Genomic DNA, 22,889 nt, shown 5'->3' on the forward strand with positions numbered 1-22,889 from the left:
CATAAGAGCCCAAATATATACCATTTGCAACATTCTGAATCATTTAGATTTAATTAATAAATAATAAATGTGAAAATAAACACATTTACAAATTTATATTTTAAAAAGAAAAATTGAAATATGTTAATAATTGCAGAGTTAGGAAAGATTTCTTTTAAAAACAACATATTAGAAATAATCAAATATAAAGAAAAATTCATATATTAATATTGAGCAGACTGGATCACTAAAACATACCACAAACAAGTTAAAATAACAAGCCCCAAACCAAGAAAAATATTTCCAAGATGTATATCTAATGTCCAGAATAGTGTATAAAGAGTGCTTATAATCAGTTATCAAAAAACAATCGAAAGCCAGGCCCGGCCTTCCTGCTATTCCAGATGTTAAGGAAGATTGAAAACGTAAGGCCTACGTGGGCTACAGGGGGAGTTCAAGGCTACATTAGAAAAGAGTATTACACCATCTAAAAACTAAAACCAAAAGAAAAAAAGAGCTAGAGACACAGTTCATCGGCAGAGCATCTGGCTAGCATGTGCAAACCCTAGGTTCAAATCTCAGAACCAGGGGAAAGAGTACACAAAACAGCAACAACTGAAATTCCAGCCTTTTTAGCATTGTCAAGGTCAAACAAGTGGCAGTCAGGATTCTTGTACCCTGTTAAATGAAAGCATAAATTGGTTACAACTATTTTGAAAAACATTTCTAAAGCCAAACATATACGAAGTCTATGCCCTAGAAATTCCCTACCTTGAAACACAGTTTTGTTAACACACACACAAATATATGCGTGAGAATGTATTACCCATTAGAATCTTAGAAATTAATTTTGAAATATAATTTAAAAACACAGTATCTAAGCTGGCTATGGTGGCACAGCACATACCTATAATCCCAGGACTTGGTAGGGTGAGGTAGGAGGATTACCAGAAATTTAAGGCCAGCCAGGGCTACATAGCAAGGCCCTGTCTCAATAAATAGAGATCAAGCAAAAACCTAAAACTTCCAAAATTAATCCTTATGGAGACCATGAATATTCACAGACTTTTTATCAACTATTTACTAAATTCTCTAAGAGGAACTCAGATAAAGAACAGCAGACAGTTAAGTTTCAGATGAAGTATGAGCAAGTCTTTGTTGTTGTTTATACTGACACACAGATGTACTTTCCTCACAAAAGACCATATCAAGTATTTATAAAGGAAACTCTTTTCTAGCAATAACTTCTATTTAATAAGGATTAAAAGGACATAACACTTTTATCCTTATTATCCATGAATTAAATAACATGTTTTGATATCTTAATCAGAAAGTATACAGAAGGAAACAGTGATACTACGAGAGCCTGGTGTCCCGTGGTCTTCCTTAATAACATCCCACTCCAAGAGCCTATAATCTGCTCACAAAAAGCCTCCCCTCAAAGATCTTAATCAGATTCGGAGAAAATTCACACACGAAATAAACAACAGGCCACTAAATCCAAAACAATGCAAGCATTAGCAGCCTTACAAAGGCGAGGCTCTGCGGGATGAGTCATTTCTAAAATGAGAAGATAAGGCCTTCAAGTGTTTCCTATTCAGGCAGAAAGTATATAAAGGTAGGAATCATCCAGCTCCCGGCAGAGTGTGAAACTTTTCATCCAACCCATTCTTGTTTGGCTTTATGCAAGCTTCAAACTAAGGATGGCAAAGATGAATCTCTCTTCCTACGTGTTAATGCTGGCTCTTTCTTTGTTTTCTCAAGGTATTTTGCTTTCAGCTTCCAAGTCCATAAGGAATTTAGAAGATGACATAGTATTTAATACATTTAGGATGGGAAAAGCCTTTCAGAAGGAAGATACTGCGGAAAGATCAGTTGTCGCTCCTTCTCTGGAGCAATACAAAAATGACGAGAGCGGTTTCATGAACGATGACGACAAGAACATAAAGGTAAGTATATGCAGTCCACTTTTGATCGCACTAGAAATGAAAATGACTTTTATAATTAAAAACCACCTAGAAGTAAACTTTGAATTTTAATTTTAGAAATAGGCATGCATGCAGTCATTGGGTGCATTAAGATAACTAGGAAAATTTCATACTAACCAGGTATTTCCCCATCCTATCCAAAAGCTTTGTATCTTGTATCTCACATGTTAGGAGGTGAACGTAGTGTAGAGCATCTTAGAATTGATCAGCAAGAATGTTGTACAACTGCATTTTAGCTCTACTCTTAAGAAGACAAGCTGGGATACAAACCAATCTTCTCTTCACAGAACACAGGCTCCAAACAGAATCTTGTAACTCACGGTCTGCCACTGAGTCTGGCTGTAAAACCTTACCTCGCTCTAAAAGGATCAGTAGCCTTCCCAGCTGAGAATGGAGTTCAGAATACTGAGTCCACACAAGAAAAGAGAGAAATTGGGGATGAAGAAAACTCAGCTAAATTTCCCATAGGAAGGAGAGATTTTGACAGTGAGTAGCCTTCTAAACATTCAATTCCTACATAGTAATTCTATAAAAGAGCTCTGAGCTTAACTGAGTTGGATCTGACCATAACAAAATCAAGACCATAATTCAGTTCTAACAAATAACAAATAGTAACAAATAGTAGGCAACCTGTGTCAAAATGGTGACTTTTTCAAAATCAGTAATAGTGGTTTGATTTATGCCGAATTCATTATACGTCCACAGTTTTTCTTAATTTTGTGTGGTAATTATAGTCGTTGTTTGTTCCCTTTCAGTGCTCAGGTGCATGCTGGGAAGAGTCTACCGACCATGTTGGCAAGTCTGATACCTGCTGGTCCACAACATCCTTTCAGAAGAAAACAATTCATTGCAAGTGGAGAGAAAAGCCCTTAATGTTGATATAACTTGTGTATTATCCTAAACGTTTGTTTTAAAAAGAAACTGGTTAAGATATGTAATAATGTAAATGACATGCTTTGACTAGTGCATTAAACTTCACAAAAATTCTGCATAATTCTGACTTACTGGTTATTTTTGAATGGTGGTTAATATGTGAGCCTCACATACATTTATCAAAATAATAAAGCATCACAACAGAACATCTTGGGAACTTATGTAATAAAGACATTCTGCGCAGCCTTGAAACTTGAAATTTGCCTCCCTCAAACACTCAGGTTGAAATTTAATAATCCCAGTATCCAGAAGCTGATCCAAGAAATGAAGCAGAGCCATCTACAATTGACCATTATAAATGACCAACGGGACCTCAAAAGGCAGAGATCTTCTTCCCTCCTTACTTTTTAAGGAGTCATTGCCCTCCCAGAGGAATAGAGGGCATTAAAGATGTGGTGAGGACCCTCTGGGCACCCTCTTTATTTGTTGGAAGCTGGGCTAAATAAATGTCTTTATCCTTCATTCCACCCAGTCTGTGTATAAAACTCACACAAGTCACTAAACAATGTTACATGTGAACTGTTTGCATCACAGGTATATTGAGAAACAAAGGTGAAAGCATTCATAAAAAACAAAAAATTAAGTCTTAAGATTTAAAAAGTTAGCTCAGAGCTCTGGTGAATGGTCTTATATGTACCCAAATCTAAAGCATATGGATGACAAAATCATAGCATAAAAAACTGTGTCAACTTGGTCTGGCCAGGAATCAGTCTGTCCTTGGCAGTGCACCTGTTGCCTTTCGCTCCTCGGGCTAGTTTGCCACCAGCTTTACTGTGTGAGTCACTGGGCACTTTAGGGATCTTAACATTTTTATGTTGGTACAGTTCATTTCCATGGTCACAGTGAATATTCTCACTGTCTAAATCCAGCTGTTTCCTCTTCAATATCTTCCTTTTTGTAGATTTTCTTGGTATTTTGTCATCCCTACTTCTGTCCAGACGCACATTTTCAGAACTTGTTTCAATTATTGCTTTTCCAACAGACGACTGTACTCCCTCTGTCATGAAGTAGGACAAGGGGGAAAGGAACAATGAATGATATTAAGTATTATAAATCTTGAGACATATGAAATAAACGTTAATGGCTAGACCATTTAAAATGTGTTTATAACATAATAATCCTACCAATTAAACACTGGAAGTAGCTGTTGTCACACTAACTTTCATTTTACTATGCCAACTCTCATCCTGCACAACATCTATGTAAAAGCACAACAGACAAAACTACGAAGTAATTTCTAAATCTACTTAGTTAGATTAAATTATATCATATTCCTTTTCATAAATCTGTACTTAGATTCAATTTCTAAAACAATCCAGGCCTAAAAACCCACATCTTTACATTTCTTAGTATGTTGCAGAAATAATCTGGTTTTTACTAAGGTAAAACCAATTGGTTGACTAATTGTTCAAACAAGGTCAATTACCAGAACCATCATTTTCCAAGTGAAGAGCAGACAGCGGCTTTGATGATGAGTTAACATTCCATTTATTCTTGCTCATTATGGAGTCATCTTTATAAGTACAAGCAAACTGGGATCTAATTAACGTTTGTCTCATCTGCTAACAAAAAAGAAAAAATATGCAATTATATTCTGTCTTATTTTCCATTTAGTTCTATACATGTCCCTTAGTGATTGACACACAATACAAAGACTGTCCTTACAAGTCCCATCACTCACTTGTTACTATGACTAGCCTCTTGGTGTGTTTAGCAATACTAGCTTTATCCAGAGAGTTTATATTTTTATAATAGTTCTAAAATTTCTAATTATTTACTCCTTAGAAATTTTGTAACATGCTTTTTTTGAGCTGCTTTGGAGTGGGTGCTATGATAACTTAAGTAATAATATATACTCATACAATCATAAAAGGATGGGAGTTCTATATCTTATAAGGAGCACAAAGCTTTGAAAGATAGGACATGAGATTAAAGATACTGGTGGAAGGAAAAATACTAAGACAAAAATTAGGGTTGAGAAGTTAAAAGGAAGAGAAATAGCAAACGTTCAGCGAGAGGAACATAAACAGTGGCAAGTCACATCTTCTTGCTTAACACATGCATCTGAGAAAACCAGAGTCTTTAACTATGTCATTCTAGAAAGGTGCAATGCAGTTTTAATGGTCGAAATTTCAAAATATACACTTGCATTTAACCTCAGAGATAAGAATTTAAGCTCAACTTTCTCATAAACAGAAGAAAAACACACAGATAAAGTTAGTTCTAAGTGGGGTGTAGACACAGCGCAGTAGTCTTAACGCTCAGAGGATAAAGTAAGAGGATCAACACTGAAGGCCTGGATTATATTCTGAGACACTGAAGGGCAGGGCGTGGGGAGAGGGAGAAGGAAAAGTTAATTTATGAAGTAAGACAGGAAGACAAGCAGTTTGGAAATGCATTCTGCAAATACAAGACTATGGAGCATTTACAGAAGTAGGAAAAGATTTCAGAACAATGCAGTCTACACAAATAATGTGAATGTCATCAATGACACGATCTCCCATTGTCTCCCATTGTCTATTACCACTCATTATTATGGGAGGTTTCTCCAAATCAATAGATGCTATGTCATATCCTGTTAATACTTCAAACTATACTTGTATTATGTTTGATACTACTATGAGTATTTACTGATTAAAATCTAATTATATATTATATTCAGTAATAACATTTTATGTTACCGTAGTCAGAGACCAGTGCTTCAGTTCACGCATATGTTTGCAAAGACAATGGCAATGAAATCACCAACTATAGCTTAAAGATTATGAGGATAGCTTCCTTGCCAGCAGCTTCATAAAAAACAATTTTACTTAGAGTAATAAATTATCTTTAAGAATAATCAAACCATTTTCATAATAGTAAAAATGATAATAATAATAATAATTTTTAAAAGTTAAAACTATGGAGACTTTAAATAAAAGATCTGTGAATTTTTTTTTAAAGAACTATGTTACATATTTTTCCATGAAAAACTATTGAAGGTTTTAATCACAAAGATGTGAAAAGTTGCAAAAAAAAAGTATAAAAATTCAGAAAATGAAAGTTATAACACAGTGGGTTCTTATAGTAATGAGGACAGACAGATACAGGTAAGAAAAAAAATGATTAACCATAAAACACGTATCAAAATACAAAAAAGCCCTTTAAAAATTAAAAAAAAAAAAAAACAGGCACCTTTATCCACTGTACCATCTTGCTAGACCTTTATTAACTAGACAGTCTTGAATAAACCATCAACCTGGAACATGTCCACACATAAATGTAATAATAGTCATAGACATCCCACATAATTGTTAGCATTATAGAAGTTAAAAAACAAAACAAACAAACATTCCTGTGCAATACAGCTTTGATCCCAACTCTGAGGAGGCAGAGGCAGGCAAATCTCTGTGAGTTCAAGGCCAGCCTGGACTACAAAGCAAGTTCTAGGATAATGAAAACCACAGAGTGACCATGTCTCAAAAAACCAAAATACACAGAGAGAGAAAAAGAGAGAGAGAGAGTGAGAGTGAGAGAGAGCGAGAGCGAGAGCAAGAACGAGAGAGAGAGAGAGAGAGAGAGAGAGAGAGAGAGAGAGAGAGAATATGGCGTGTGAAGTCCCCCTTATCTCAAACACCAAAGTGCAGAGGTATAGAGATTATGAATATATGTAAATATATATGTATATATGGAGACGTATATAAGATATGCATGTTCACTGAGGAGATCAATGCAGACACTGGATAGCTATTATAACACAGATGAAGTAGATATCCCTATAATGTAAGTTTTGCTGAATCAGATTTCTCAGATCCAAGCCAATTCTGAAAAGATAATAGACTGTAGCTCAAAACAAGGACTTTATAATCAACTTCTTCATTTATTAAATTTATTCAGTTATTAAGAGAGTGCAAGCTACATTGGCTTGCATTTATAACTTGAAAGGGAATTTTGTTGTTGTTGTTCATAAAAGCAGAATTTTTCTGCACAAGATTAATGGTCGCATAGAAATAAGGTTACTTCCTGTTGCAAATCTTCCAAATATCTCTGTGTATTTTAGTTAGAATCACAAATAAACAAAACAATTTCCTCTTGAAAGTGCTTTTGAAGTACCAAACAACTCAGAATAATGTCCAGATTCATACATGGCTGTTAAAATCATTTTATGTTCAAGTCGTATGAGAGAAAAGGATTGGAAGTTTTCTCTTCCAAAATTTCTCTCCTTTGGGGAGATTGCTATCCACAGTGAAGTTACAACAAACTTCAGATTTGCCACACACTGGGAAAGTCCTTTGCCACACCTCTTTTTAATTCAAATTATTAGGAGGTTTCCAGTTAGAGGAAAATAATACTTCCCATAGGAAAGCATGACTCTAGTTAAAGCTCTGGGCAGGCATCGACAGTTAAGATATTAAGTCTTAGCTACCACTACAGGATCAACAAGCTTGGAAAGGGAAACTAGCCTCAAAATACCTGTTAACTATGTATCTTAAATAATTTGTTCCAAATGTATCTTTTCATTCTTCTATTACCACATTTTCAAAAGAATGGAGATTTTATGTCATTTATTTGATACTGAAGAATTTGTATATATACAAAATAATATCTTTTGCTATCAGAGAAAATTCAACTACACAGCTAAATTTAAAAAGTCATCTAAGCAATAACTTTATGAGCCTTTCATTTACTCTTTGGCAATAAACCAAACTTTCAACTCTAGAACCTAAATATAAAACCTTACCCTGCTACCTGCTACCAATGTGATCTATAAAATAATTTCCAGAGTTAATAAGGGTTAATTAACAGATTTTTAAGTGCCCTTGGTAGAAAAAAAAATACTGCTGTATATTAGGTAATGAGAAGTTTTCAAATAGTGGTCAGCCCCTCAAAACACACAAAGCTTCACTCACTTGTCCTCTTCTTTCCTTTGTTAGGGGCTCTTTATGTGGCTAATCGCAATCCTCAGTGTATATCCCCAGAAAACAATCACCAACAGACTGGGAAGAATCATCAGAGAAGGACTCATTCTTCCTGGGTTCTTAGTTTAACTCTTCTGCTTCATAGCTTTACCATGCCTTTAAAATGTGTTTTCCAAACGTATCTGCCTTTTCTAATCGTGTTACTGTAAGAGAAGTGAGCTCGGCCACAATCTACTATACTCTAACTGGGACCAGGAGTCTCCAGTCTATGGCTTATTACTTCATTCTAGTCACCTCTCATTTGAAAGCAGCTTATTTCTCCCCAGAGTCACATATTTTCTGACCCTCACTTTTCTGTTGTGAAGGAATGGTTGGGGGAAGATACAGAGGTCACCATAAGCAACAGTCTAAAGAAGTTTCTGGTTCTTGGGTCCCTTTCTTGAGCTTATTACTAAATATTATCAGGTCTACCTTATCTTGTAGGGCTACACTTGATTCTAATTAGAGGACTGCTTAGACGAGATTTAGTAGAAGCCCAAGAGCCTTCACTTCTCTCAGAACGTGCATTTCAGAGTCCACTCTCACACATTACTGTGCCCACTACTTCTCTGAAGAGTAAGAAGAGAAACACGTTTACTTGGCTTCCCAGTTTGGGAAGCCAAAGGACAATTTGGTGAACTCAATAGTTCTGTATCTCTGTTATCTGTCAAGCTGGACTAGATTAGTACTGTATTCTCTGTATCTGATAACTAGGACTAAATTAATACTGCATCTCTATCTGATAACCAGAACTAGATTAAGTTGCTAAATCATGCTAAGCGTCTTACCTCTGCGACTATTAGCTCTCTGTGGGCCATGTTGTAATAAGTGCACTACAACTTATTACAAGACTTTTTGCTGTTTGTGCTCAGTGACTGCTGGGGGGGATGCGCATGCGCGTGCGTGCGTGCGTGCGTGCGTGCGTGCGTGCATGGCAGCTGCTCTCACCCGACCTGGTACATATGGAAATCAAAGGTGATTTTCCTAGAGTATTTGTCCTCAGTCACATCACCCTAATTTCTGAGACAGGGTCTCTTATTGACATTGGAGATGGCCAATTCGGCTTGGCTGGATAGCCAGTAAGCACTAGGATCCACTGGCCTACCCAACCACTGCCTGCCTCCTCTCCTGGAGCTAAGGTCACAGGAGCAAGCCACCGTGACAGCTATTTCTTGGATACTAGGAATCTGAACCCGAGTCTCTGTGCCTGCACAGTGAACATTTTACCCACTGAGCCACCGTCTCCTAGGCCCTGTTTCTCTTAGTTTTAATAACTTTGCAATTCACGTTAGGAAGCAGGAGAGAGGACATTCTGAGAATCAATCCCAGTGCACCTATTTAACTTGGATAAGCTTTCAATGTTTCAAATTCCCAGGCTAACCTGGGTTATCCAAGAAAGAAATTTCTAACACCCCAGGACAAGGAGTGTTTAGGGAGATAACAATTACAGAGAGGCAATTGTCTTGCACTACTGACATCTAAATTTCACTGTACCTACTGTTCCTCGTCTTAAGGATCCTATGCCTTCTGAATTGGGTCATTTCCATTAGTAAGTAGATAACTACATATGTAACACAGATTCATTGAGATGCTAAAAAGTATTAAAGAAAAAAATATGTATGCCCTTTCAGTTGAGGCAGATATGCAAGGGACTAGCAAATCAAGATGTAAGGACTAAAACACACAATACACAAAAGTTAAGAAGATTAAGTGGGCCCTTAAAACTCTTCTAATAAGAAATAGAAAAACTATTTAATAAATGATGTAAACTAGTTTGAAAGTAATGGTAAAGAAGTGGAAGAAATATGGTCTGTCCATATCAAACACAGAGGTTTAATGAGGCCCTTCCAGTTTCCTTCACGGGGAAATCTACTGGATTATCAGATGCAAGTTTCCTCATAGACCACAGTGGGAAATGAAAGTGGAAGACCTAGCTGTAAATTCTCTAATATTTTCTTCTTTTAAAATGCTTGAAGTAGTTCAAATATAGACCACATATAACTCCCATAACAAAGAAAAAACTTCACCACAACTCTATACCAATAGAGCAAAAGGAACAGAAAAATATAGCAATAAGTAGTTGAATACTATTTCATCAACACTCTGAGAGTTAATACAGGCAATATTTCTTGTTATTTCCAGCAAATATTCTACCTGTCTGTGCTTCAGTTATATGTCTGGCTAAGTTGGAGGATTTCATATTTTGCTTCTGCAAAGGCTATTTACTATAAAGCATGATTATGAATAGTAATTCTTTACTGTCTTTTAGTTTCATACCTGTGTGGACGAGGCTGCCAAAGCAATGCCAGTTTAATTCACGCTTTTGCCAAGTGACATAAGATACTGCACAGTCATTAGTAGACATCATCCTTCTAAAATGTGTTTCTATCTGTGCAAATTATACTAAATTAGATGATCTTTTCTATTTCTCTAGCACACATGGATTTGTTTTCATTTTATAGTAATTAGCTGACCCCTGAGAATTTCTAAAAATGCACAAAACCAACTACATTTTAAATATTTGTCCTTATACCCACAGGTAAGTGCAGTCCTCATCACTTGCCAAGGAAACTACCTCTTTGCCTCAGATGGAAACCACTATACAAAACCATAACCAATCAAAACGGAGAGTTGTGGAACCCAGTCCCCGGGGATAAATCTACAACACAACTCCAGCACCTAAGGCTCTGGGGTCAATGGAGAAGACAGGGCACAAAGAATCTGTTGTGCTTGTGTCTTAAGATGGTGTCTCTTAAGAATATTAGACCAACACGACTGCCTAAACATGACCCGCACATGCTAACATACATGAGAGCAGTGAGAGAAGTTGGGAGGGGAATCTCAAGAGGCCTCAACCTACATAGAAAACTACAAGCAACTCAGGAATGCTGAAAGTGAGAATGATAGTCTTCCCCAGGGAAAAGTACACCAATACCAAATGGTCAACCATGAAAGTAAATACAAGCAAGTAATATTATAGAGACTAAACAGGTTGGAATAGTATGTGTGTAAGTGTATCATAACATAATTAACAACATAACTCATAAGAACATAACAATTAACAATAAAGAGGTCATGAATTTTAAAGAGAATAAGGAATATATATATTTAAAAAATAAAAGAAACAATTTTTAAAAGAAATACAAGAGAATAATAAAAAATACAAAAAAGTTATTTTTTCTGTTGTATCAAGATGAAAAATTATTTAATAATTTAAAGATAAGTATAATTTTTATATAAAAACTTTTAATAATACTTAATAACATACAATATATGCCCAATATATAGAAACTATTGAATATATTCCATTAAAACATAAAACCAAAAATAATTTACATGTTTGAATAAACACATTATCAACTTCAGACACAAATGTTCTAATGGAAAATCAGAAACTTACTTCAAGTTATATGAAAGCAGATAACCACTAAGGAACAATGTGAAGACTCTCTCATCTGAATCTATAACTAAAGAGCTACCACTGTGTCTTCCGAATTTATAATTTGGTATATATATATATATATATATATATATATATAATTAAAATTTATAATGTATATAATTTTAGTATTATAGATAACTTTAAGAGTATAAATACTTTAGAATGCCATCCAAAGGCCTTCTCCCTTTACAGCTGACCATCTCAGTTCGTGTTACAGTGGTGGCAGCATATCAAGTCTCCATTCCGTTAAAAATGCTGACAACCACATAAGGACACAGCTTCTTTATTTTTTCTTTCACTCATTCATACACACTGGTCTAACAGTTACAATAGCTCTGCTTACTTCTTTCTTTCATTTAAGATCCAATAAATTAAAAAGTCACAGATAGGTCAAGATTATATAAAAGCAATGCTGTTCTCCACAAACTGTCAATGCTAATTTTTCATTTACTCCTTATTGTGTTATATGAATGGCATAACTACAAAATCCAGCCTAGTTTTATATATTCATTTCTCCCAAAATAAAACAATAGCTATCATTTTATATATAAAATGAACTTTCCTATACCTTATTTTTCTCTGCTTGCAGTGACCTATGGATTCGTTCTTTGAGAGGTTTAACTGATGTATTCTTCACTTGTGTGGGAGACCTATGGGGGGAAAACAAATGAAGCATATAAATAGGGCTTGGATGTTCCTGTCCTTTCCAAATGTACATTGACATTTAGTCTCCACTGAAACACTGCTAAGAGGGAAGGCCTGAAGAAGGTGCTGAGGTCGGTGATGGATTAGTGAGAGCACTTGAGGGCCTCACTCTCATTGTCCTTTCGAATTTTCTGCCATATGAAGATGCCTGGGCAGGTGCAATTCACAACAAACAGGCCTCCACCTACCAATGACAATCAGCCTGTTGACACTGTGATCTTGAGTTTCTAGCCTACAGAACTATGAGAAATGAATTTGTTATTTGTAAGTTACCCAGTCAAAAATACATTTTGGTAGCAACTCAAATGAACTATGACACTCATAAGCCAGAGAAGCTTTTAAACTAGTTTTCTCCCTACTCTCAAAAGCATATTTACAGGAGGAAAAAACCTGCCATGTGATTGTATTTAACCATTAAATGTGACTGTACATGAATTGAAGAGACAACTGCAGTTAAAGGATCTCCAAGGGTAACCTCTCAATTGGATAGGACATATGCTTGGTAAGAAAGGGGCAAGAGAGAAAATGTGAACACAGTAAAGAAGCTCATGTAAGGAAAGCAAAACAAAACAAGACGGCATCCTCTAAGGAGGTACGGTTCTCACCAGAACCCACTGTGCCACCTCTGCTGCTATCCCCTCACACTGGGCCTGTTTAACTGCAGTCTGTATCCGCCTATGGTACTTATCATGGCTGCTGGAGTGATGCCAAGGCAGTGTCAAGGTCTTTATATAACACCAACATTCACTTAGCAAGGAAGCTAACAAATGCCAACTCTGCTATAAATATGGTGTGTATGCCTCATCCTGTTACTACACAGAATAGTGGCCAATAAAAAATGACCTCAAGTTTGGGAGAAGAAGTCTTTGCTACTTGTTAACTGAGCTCTCTTTGGCATATTTTACAATTACTCTCAAGTCTCAAGTCTTCACTAGACATCAGGAACGCCACTAAAAAGAATTGCTTTAAGGGCTGTGATTTAACAAAGTTCCGATATACACCAAAACAAATAAAAATTTTTCAGCAATACCTGAAAACACTCTTAAGTGCTACACTGACACTGTAACTGGGCTACAGTGACACGCCCGATCTTCTTTAGCTTTTCTTTGCTTTTTCTATATTCTCCAGTAACTTTCAAGTTTCCTACCATAAGTGTAAGTTCCTCTGATAATCAACAAGGTACTTTCTATTTAAAAAAAAAAAAAGTCAAGTCAGTGCTTTCACACATAGCTTCCATTTTACGTACTTAAAGAGTGTAAGCATCGACGTTCCACCGTGAGGAACTGTACTTCCGTCATTGTATAAAAGCTCTGCTTTATTTCTGGTAGGAGCACGGGCTGCGTCTTCATCCAAAAGAACCAGTAAAATCTTCACGGCATCTCTGCCACAGTATGCGGTATCGTGGTTTATGGCAAAAGATTTTGGCTAAAACAAAAATTAATTTAAAAGTATACAGAATAATCACAGCAGCTGGGTGAGTCAGCCACACGTTTCTATTTCAAATGGCACGCTTCTTCATTTATTGCTGAAATCGCAGAAAGTAGCTAGAAAAACTGGATATAAGATATGTAGACATTTTTCCTTCATTTTTAGACATATACGAATATCATCAAAGGAAGGCATTTGTTTCTGATGTAAGGAACATTAGTCTTTAAGATAGAAAAATCTAATCACTATCTAGTTAGGCCTCAACCCCATGACTTTACCTCTAAATCTCTGTGTACTTTTTCTCTTACACAAAAGGGGGCTGGAGTTCTGGTAATCCAAAACAAACTCAGACATGCTTAAGAGCCAGAAGTGGTAGTGCATGCCTATGCCCCTCACCGGGGAGGCAGGGACATGAGTTTGAGACTAGTTTCAGTTACATAAGTTTGAAGATTAGCCTGGCTTATAATGAGACCTGGTCTGAACAAGGCAAAACCAAAAGATTTAATCAAATGGAAATGCATGATGATTCTATGCTCTAAGCATTATTTTAAGAAACTAAAGCTTCAAAGGTGAAAACCAGTACCTTCAAAGAAAGGTACCTTCATCACAAAGTTTCATTACAGTGCTGTGATATTTCCAGTGTGTACATACACTGTGGTGCAAGCACCCGAAAGACAATGGTCAATGCTGTATGAAGTGAAGGACAGCCTCAGGGAGGAGTCACAGAGAGAGGAGCTCAGAGGTGAGGTAGGAGGAGAAGAAGCCTAGGTCCCTAGGTGGGTGAGAGGGAGTTCCAGTAAAGGAGTCTGAAGGAACCCTGCATGCCATGCACTGATGGTCTGGCTCAGCCTGCTACAAAGGTAAAACATCTTGCTTTATTAAGCAAGTACAATAATCTTAATTATACTTCAGAAAAACCAACAATAGCAATGTGTAAAATATATTTTAGGATAAAATTTGTCAAATATGGGCATGGCTGCAGCAGACTAAACGAACACAATAGATTAGTTTTGAAATGAAATAGCCTGAACTAAACAGCACTAGAGATAAAGAAGATGGATTATAAAGGAAGAGCTGGAAACGTAGTAATCAGAATAAATGGATGTGATATGTAGATATCAGACAGAATAAATGGATGTGATAGGTAATCTGCAATGCAAAATTACATACAGGTGCACAAACAGGCATTTCTGTTAGGTTGAAAATATTCCACTAATTATGTCCACTGCAGGACTCTGAGGAGATGCTTATCTTGTCTATGTTCATGACATACTCACTGGCAAAAGAAGAGTAGTGACAGTGCCCTTCCATCTGGGGTGAGGGACACTATGCCTAAATATCAGAGATAATCTTTTGGGTGGCACCTGTGCCAGTCCCTTCAAGATTCATCATTTGGCTTCTTTTGTCTATTTGGCAGCTCAGGCCGCCAGATGAACAGTAATGTATAGCGCTACTCAAAGTAAAACCAGGAGCCTACCATGATCTGGTACTTACCACACAGTTTATCTATCAGTGTCAGCAGGTGCCACATTGCTAACAGTACTTTCGATGAATGTCATTTGATTAGATTTTCAAGATTTGTGATTTAGTGGGAAACACAAAACTAACAACAGGTGGTTTGTGTCAGGATTCTGGTGCCTGGATATAAGAGGCTGGCACTGAGCGATCTGAGATGGCGGTGGTTCCTGGCTTACACTCACATACAAACCCTTATGTTTTGCGCCAACATAATCACTCAAAATGTTGGCATGAAATAAATAGGGGGAAATCCCAGAATCTTCCCCATGATGCCTTTGAAGTAAATCTAAGAAGCCACATTTTTTCAGGAAAAATAGAAAAAAATGATCACCAAGACCTGTGGATGAAAGAATGAATAAATAGGAAAAGCAAAAGTCTTCCTTCCTGTACAGCCTGCCAAGGTAACACCTAAGGAAAGGGCCTTTGTTAACCAAATAAACACTACAATACAGTCAGGCACAATCATTTCCATGTGTAATTCCAGCATCAGAAGACTATGCTAAGAGTTTGAGACTGGCCTGGGCTACACAGGGCGTTCCAAACCAACCTGGGCTACACAGTAAGACTTCACCTCAAATAAAAACAAAGAAAGAAAAAAAGAAAGAAAAAGGCAGATGTATTATAATATATACTCTAAGGTTCTGTTCTGTTTAAAGTCATGGTAGCTCACTTCTGTAGCAATAATCTATTAAAACTGACCATTGATGCAAGAAAGCCAAGGAAGAAATGCATATCGTATAAGATTCTCAAGTATAAGGAAGATTGAACTGTAATCAACTGGAAATATAGTTAGTAATAAAAAATTATATAGCTCTATAAATGAAAACTAAACTTCTGACTACAAAACCTGGTTTACTGGAACTGTTGCTGCCTTGCAGAGAGAAGAGTACTGGTCAAAACAAGACTATTATTTTGAATCTAAGTAAATAGAAAGAGAATGGTATTATAGGAATAATTATTGAAAAGTAGCTCTAAGCACCTTAAGTATTAAAAGATACCAGAGATTATCCAATGTCTTTTTAACAAATACGTTTTCACTAAAGATGCTATGATTTGCCCTAAGTTGAACATAATCCTATTGAGAAAATTAAAATGTAGAAAATACATCTTCTGACTTAAGTAGCAACAGCAAATAATTTCTGCAATGAGCAGAGGAGATTATGTTTTACATAGGACAATAAAGAATAAATCCATTACCGGGACAGGACTGATGTTGGTGGCACTGACAGCTACAGCTTCTTGAGAATTAATAATATTTTTAATCCTCAAATTCAAATCCTGAACAACTTCCTCTACTGCTTTATAAAAAGGCTCCCCACTGCTGTGGCCTTTGATCAACTGCATCTTTATCGCCGATAATATCCGACCCCCTGCAAGGCTGGAAATAGAAATAAGAGTTTACTTGTAATAGTTTTATAAGTAAGAATACGCTGATAAGCTTCAAACTTATTTCTCAGTGTTCATCAACACCTTTCAAAAACATAACTTTGATCTTATACATCAAACAGCAAAGCATTTAAGGAAAAAATAAAAGCCATGAGAAACAAAAAGGTTTTCTAAAACCCAAGATGTCATACATTACATCTTCCTTGATATAAAAGCTGAAAAACTATTTTAACTGTATAAAATATAATGACAGATAAGATGAATTTCTATATATCTGAAATACTTAAAGTATGTACACAATACTAAGACAACAAAAACAGTCACCTAGAATAGCCTAGAATGTTAATTTATCTTAAAACCAACTCAATAAGCTGCTATAGAGTCTCATAAAAATTGAATAACTTATCCTAGGTCACATGGTATCCCAGGAAAGGAGGAGGAAAGAAGAAAGCTAACCCAAAAGAAATACTCTAATACCATATGTGAAAAATTATTATATACAGAAGAGGAAATTAAGCAAGTCAATATTGATCCAAAGCAAACTAAAAACTAAACCAGCTACAGACACTAGACTAGTGTTTTTCAAAACCTGCAATCGATGTTTCTTTCTATGCCTGAATTTGGGTTGCAGCTCCTGCTCTACAGGACTGACATAGGTCCAGTGAGAGATGCACAGGAGGATGGATCTTGGTCTGTTCTGAAGAAAAAACTAGAGGTGTCCAACAATAGCAGCAGGGTTTCCATTGAAGTCATGAGGCATCCTTAGCAAGGCTGTGTCCAGCGAGACGGCAGTCTGGTGTGACATGGAGTCATGACAGCTCTGCCTTTCTGTACCCAGGCCATGCTACTAAGCTGCTCTTTTGTAGTAGCACAAAGGACAACCTCTCAGCTGAAGCTTTTATCCTGAATATCTTATGCCCAGATTATACATCTCAGGTAGTCTAACAAGTGTGTGAAGATTGATGAGGTAAATATTTGGGCCAAGGGGAAAGGGCAATTTTTGAGACAATCACAGAGAAAGAACTGAAAGTCCAATGGCAGCTCACTAGCTCAATCTCTGCCACGTTTCCTAGCATAAGAATCATATTCAGTTTTGTTTGAAACACCACCTCCTAATGTTAGCTTACTGAGTCACTTTCTCCAGGAAGGGTGCTATGTAACTGCATTGGTACCACAGGTGACTTTTATGCTGGAGCAATGTGGGAAGCATTTCATGCAAAAATCAGCTCTGAGGGAGGGATCTACATCTTGAGCAGACATCTCACTGAGTCTGGTAAGACTGGAGGAAAACCTTCAAATATCTCCAGTCCTCCCCGGGGAAAGAGCTAGTGTGGTAAGCTATGACTGGCAAGTGAGCAGGATAAACGGCCTTTTCCTGAAGGCAAATTTGTTTAGCATTGTCTTCTGGGGGTCAGGTGCTGATCGAGCAGAAAGGTGGGGGGGGGGGGCAGACAGAGAGCTCCTCATCTGCTGTAATCCTCAGGAGGGGGAGTTACTATGACTCTTACTACATTTACTCTTTTTACTTTCTAATTGGGGAAACTTTTCTAAAGCTTTTTCCTACAGAGGCGCAATATAGAAATAAGATTGTTTTGAATTTATTCATTATAAACAGAGCAACAGCTAAATTCCACTGCTTATTTTAATGTTTTTCTTTTAGAGTCTCTGAATTTTGAACCATTACAATCATATCACTACCAAATAGTTTTATTTCTTTTAATTATTTGACCTCCATTTAATTTTCTTGCCACACTAATTTAAACTGTTCATCAAATACTGGGCTGCAAAGACATGATGGTGCACGAGCTCTCACCTCAATCTTAAATTGAATGCTAAGACAATTTATAATAACTAGGTTTTTATAGGAACCCTTTTATTGGATTAGACAGTCTTCATTCTTAGTTCATCTTTACACTGAGGGATCATCCCTGCTGGGTGATTACATGTTTGTATTAGACCTGTAATTTGAGCTGCAGCAATCCTGTGCCATACTATTGGTAACATGATTATCCCACAAGCATGAGTACCTGAATTTGATGCCCGGCATACACATAAAATGCCCGGTGTAGTGGTGTGCTCGAGTAATCACAGAGCTAGGAAGGTGAAGAAAGCAGATGCCTGGGACTCACTGGCCAGCTACCACAGCCTACTAGGCAAGACTCAGATGCCAGTGAGACCAGGCCCGAAATACAAGGTGAACAGCTCCTAGAGAGGTTGATCTCTAGCTCCCACTCACAAGTCCACACCTTCACACGCACACACACACACACACCACACGTACCTGCCACACACACAGAATACAATCTCCAGTTCACCAGGTCCACTATGTGACTTGCTCCATTTTTGACTTGCCTTTTGGAATTTTCTTCACCTGATTCTTGGCCTATGTGTTAGCCAGCATTATTAAATTTTTGTTAATTAAAGGGTAATTCCTGGTACTTTGTCTGTCCTACTTCTGTAACAAGAAGTCTAGGCTGGTTCTAGGAATCACTTCACTTACATAAGAACTTTCTTTTCAGCTATTACAAACTTAAACTTATATTTCTACAAAAAGAACAGACAAATTGGATGAACTATAGCCAAAACGAATCCATAGTTAGCACTTTGGCACTTTGTTTTTTCTGGGAACTACTCTTCTGAAAGAGTTTTGGTAGTAAATTCTGTTAAGTACTTTGGTTTCATTAATTTGTAAAAATTATTTATAATATATGATACATCTCTTTAGTCATTCTATCATCACTCAGGATTAATATAAAAGTCATGGTTTACAGACTTCAATGATGTGAATGATGTGGCTTGGTAGTGACAAGCTGCTACTACTATGCCTAAGGGACAGCAATTTACTTTTCTTTACATGATGCGTGTTTATGTATGTTAATGACTTGATTGTTAGCTATTGATGTACAAGAATTGACAAATATGTAATCAGTCCTTTCAAATAAGACTAGTACTGCTGGGCGGTGGTGGCGCACGCCTTTAATCCCAGCACTTGGGAGGCAGAGGCAGGTGGATTTCTGAGTTTGAAGCCAGCCTGGTCTACAAAGTGAGTTCCAGGACAGCCAGGGCTACACAGAGAAACCCTGTCTCGAAAAACCAAAAACAAACAAACAAACAAAAAGACTAGTATTAGTTGATCATAGTGCTTGTTTAGGGCCATTAAGGATGACTATCGAAAAAAATCTGACAACTATAGCATACACTATATGCATACATAGCTCTGACATGTATTGTATCAACATTTTATGGTTTAAGTACTGTCAATAATGTTTGTGTAAGTCCAATTCTGGTTGTTTTTCCCCTAACTACACTAGACTTGTTCTCACAGTTGTGAAGTGCTATGCATATTATATCCTATGTGATTCCTCATTTAAGGAGCCCTCTAAAGTGATAATACAAATACTAATAGGGAAATTTCAGCACAGTAGCTACAGGTCACAGGATCTCTGCCCTAAAGTAATGCTGGATAATGTTACTGGCCTGGGAAAAATTTGTTTTATTAAAGATGGTCTTCCAAGTGGTTTTTAAGTGTATCCTTTTATTGAGGTAGCTAGGTCAATTACATGTTTATTAACGCTACAAATAAACTAACAAAAAATTTCATAAAGAGTCAAAGGATGATTAAAGATGAAAGAATGTCTTAGTTCAAACTTATAAGAATAAAATTTTCACATATTAGGAAGAACATTATCATTTATTTTCTCCCATTCCTTCTATAAGAACAAATTCTCAAAATGGTGTAATTCATTGCCAGAGTTGTTTCTAGGAAAAGACTTACAAGACTTATATTCCAGCTACTTGCCAAGGTTAACATGTTAGGCATTGGCAAGCATTTTAAACACTGCTGCTATGACTAACTCATATACTCCCTAATCAAGCCAACCATTAGACTCGCTACTGTCTATTTGGTAATCCAGTAGCTTCATTCAAGCCGGTGCTTTTAGAACCTGGAAGCTCCAGAGGTGTTTAACCAACCCTCAAGGCTTTCCGTGCTATGGGCTGGCTTTCCACCATGAACAAAAGCTTGTGAGGGAGAATGAGACTAAAAGGATAGAGGGGGCATGACTGGGAAGTGAACAGAAGAATGAGCTATTCCCCAAACACACCTTCTTGCTGATTGAGATAAACATTCTGAGGAGACCTAGATCAGAGAACTAACCCGCAGCTCTCCCCTCACCACACTACAGTCCCCAGCAGAAAACAGTGAGGATGGCAACCACAAGCACAGTTCAAAACCAAGTGGCTGGCCGAAATCCTAGGCAATAATATGAACAAACATCTTCATCTAAATTATTACTCTTTATTTTACTAAATACACTGTCTGGCTCTGCCATTAGGTATTCGAGAATTTGATAACTATTTGCTTTAATACGTTTAAAAATTAAATATGACTACAGGTGCATTAAGTAGTATAAAAACACTTCTGAAACATTTTCAAACAAAATAATAATTAACAATACATGAGACATGTAATTTCCAACCAAATTAATATTCTGTAACCACATATTTAGCCTACTATGTGACATTAAAAAGCTGTGTAGTAAGCCTAAAGTATAGCATTTTTTAATTCTTAACAATAGAACCTAATTAATTTATATAAACTGAAGCTTCCAAGACAGTTTTCAGGTAAAAATATAGCATGCATTTTATGGTGGCATCTACTGGCAAACTTCAGAAATGCAGCCAGCTTAGCTAAAATGGCTTCCTGAAGACAGGCCAAGGACAACGAATGTCCAATGGCATTCTTCTCCCCGCCCCTCTTCCCTATTTACCTATCTCCATCCTTCCTTGGAATAAAAGACTATTATAATGCTTCCTTTATAAGATAAGCACAAACTTACCCTCAGACACAAGAATCAACCCACCTCTATCTCTTGAGTTGTAAGGCGGGGGAACAAAGAGGAGACAGACACCAGAGTGAGAGGTGTGCATTAGGTTATACATATTTTGCTTACTGACCATGATTCCTGAGGTCTGGTCCTACACTTAGTATGGAATCCTGAAGGTCTTTAATTCCAGTCCTATCAATAACCATTTCAGAAATATCACACTGGCATCAGTGCACTAACAGGATTGCTGGATGAATCCTGTTATCCAGTCCAGCAACACAGGACTGGAGGCATGATGAACAACTCAGCTAGGTGAAAGGGCCAGACAAAAAAGGATAGGATTGAAAAGACCAGCAAAACCCAGAGATAGGGCTGTAGCTACAGGGATAAAGACCTGAGATGCAAACAAGCTATAAATAAATAAATAAATAAATAAACAAACAAACAAACAAACAAACCTAGCTAAGGCTTGGAGATATGAGACTTAAACTTGGGTAACTGGAGTCACAGGAGTTATGAGAAGTTCTGACAAGTGACCACATGTGAGGGGTGGACCCTTCCTGATGGTAACAAAGGCCGGATCCCAGAAGAGCACGGACAGAAGAGAAGGCAGGAGAGTAAACAGGAAGTATACTCCACTCTGCCAGAGACTGTGCTACTGCCGGGCCAGCATGTTAGTGAAGACAACCAACAACCACTTACACTTTCTGCCTGGGAAGAAATGAGTCAGGACTGCAAACAAAGAAGAGGGAAATTAAGAATATCACTTTTCATGAGTCTGAGCAAAAAAAAAAAAAAAAAAAAAAAAAAAAAAAAAAAAAAAAAAAAAAAAAAAAAGAGAAGGAACTGGAACCAAAAATAGAGTTTACTGGGGTTTTCTTACTATCCTTATAGACTATGGATAAAGTACAAGTCAAGAAAAAGTGTAAAACTGTAAGAGAAAACGCATAACCAGTGGAGCAAACATCCACTAAGTTACTGACACCCCCACATCTGGCTCACAGCAAGTTTATCCTTTAGATTAAGCTGAACTGCAACCTTTTCCCAGGCATGCTTTCCCAACATCCTTATCACAGGCACTAACAAACCAGGCCTATGTAGGTCCTTCTCACAATCCTTTCCACCCAGTCTTTAGTAATCTTGCTATTCTGAATCATAAAATTTACATATTATTTAAAAATTAAGTAGACTCCCAACTGAAGACATTATTTAGATGCCCACTTCCTTAGTGTCTTCCCCAGAAGATGGGGCAATTATTCATGAATACTTTAAATAAATGGTTGCTAAGTTGAAGAAATATATTCTCTCATACTAGGTGCCTGTAAAAGAAATGCATTTCTAGCCATTTGGTCAAGTTTCCCAACCGAAATTTTAACAGATTTATTGAACTGAATGTATGCATTTATCTTGCTTTCTCCCTAAACCTTACTGAAGTCTAAAAAAAAAAAACAAAAAACAAAAAAAAAAGATTTTTTAAAATAAATTCAGAAGAAAATACTAGTAATAGTAGAAGCATTTCACCAAAATATGGAAAGACAGAAAGCAGATCGACAAAAGCACTAACTACCCAGAACAGTAAGTACAAGCCACTGTTCAAGGACCACCAGTGAGAAGCTCAGAGCCTGGAGACCCTGTAGCAAGGGATGCTGAAAACCTGCACATGCATGTGGGATACTGGTACCCTAGATCCTCTCTTACTCTCAGCAGTGAAGCCTCCTCCACCATGGCATGGAAGGCAGGGTCACCT

At 37.0% G+C, this 22,889-nt stretch overlaps 2 protein-coding genes across 3 annotated transcripts in view; one reads left to right on the forward strand and one right to left on the reverse strand.

Annotated features, from left to right (window-relative positions):
• Positions 1 to 1,682: 1,682 nt before the first annotated feature.
• Pmch (pro-melanin concentrating hormone) lies at positions 1,683 to 2,836 on the forward strand. The gene is made up of 3 exons (XM_076919903.1): positions 1,683 to 1,928; positions 2,255 to 2,453; positions 2,723 to 2,836. The coding sequence occupies exons 1-3, from the start codon at positions 1,683 to 1,685 to the stop codon at positions 2,770 to 2,772; spliced, it is 495 nt and encodes a 164-aa protein (XP_076776018.1). The 3' UTR covers positions 2,773 to 2,836.
• Parpbp (PARP1 binding protein) overlaps positions 1,878 to 22,889 on the reverse strand; it is a 43,616-nt gene continuing 22,604 nt past the window's right edge. The window contains exons 7-11 of one of the 2 annotated variants that reach the window (XM_076919898.1): positions 16,128 to 16,308; positions 13,231 to 13,409; positions 11,848 to 11,929; positions 4,327 to 4,459; positions 1,878 to 3,897 (exon numbers count right to left, since the gene is read on the reverse strand). In XM_076919898.1, the coding sequence (XP_076776013.1) occupies positions 3,566 to 3,897; positions 4,327 to 4,459; positions 11,848 to 11,929; positions 13,231 to 13,409; positions 16,128 to 16,308 (907 nt within the window). In that variant the 3' untranslated portion in view covers positions 1,878 to 3,565. Of the gene's footprint in view, positions 3,898 to 4,326; positions 4,463 to 11,847; positions 11,930 to 13,230; positions 13,410 to 16,127; positions 16,309 to 22,889 lie in introns of both variants that reach the window. The other variant, XM_076919897.1, reaches the window with a different exon arrangement.

The sequence above is a fragment of the Arvicanthis niloticus genome, chromosome 22 (assembly GCF_011762505.2).
Source record: "Arvicanthis niloticus isolate mArvNil1 chromosome 22, mArvNil1.pat.X, whole genome shotgun sequence".
Classification (NCBI taxonomy): domain Eukaryota; kingdom Metazoa; phylum Chordata; class Mammalia; order Rodentia; family Muridae; genus Arvicanthis; species Arvicanthis niloticus.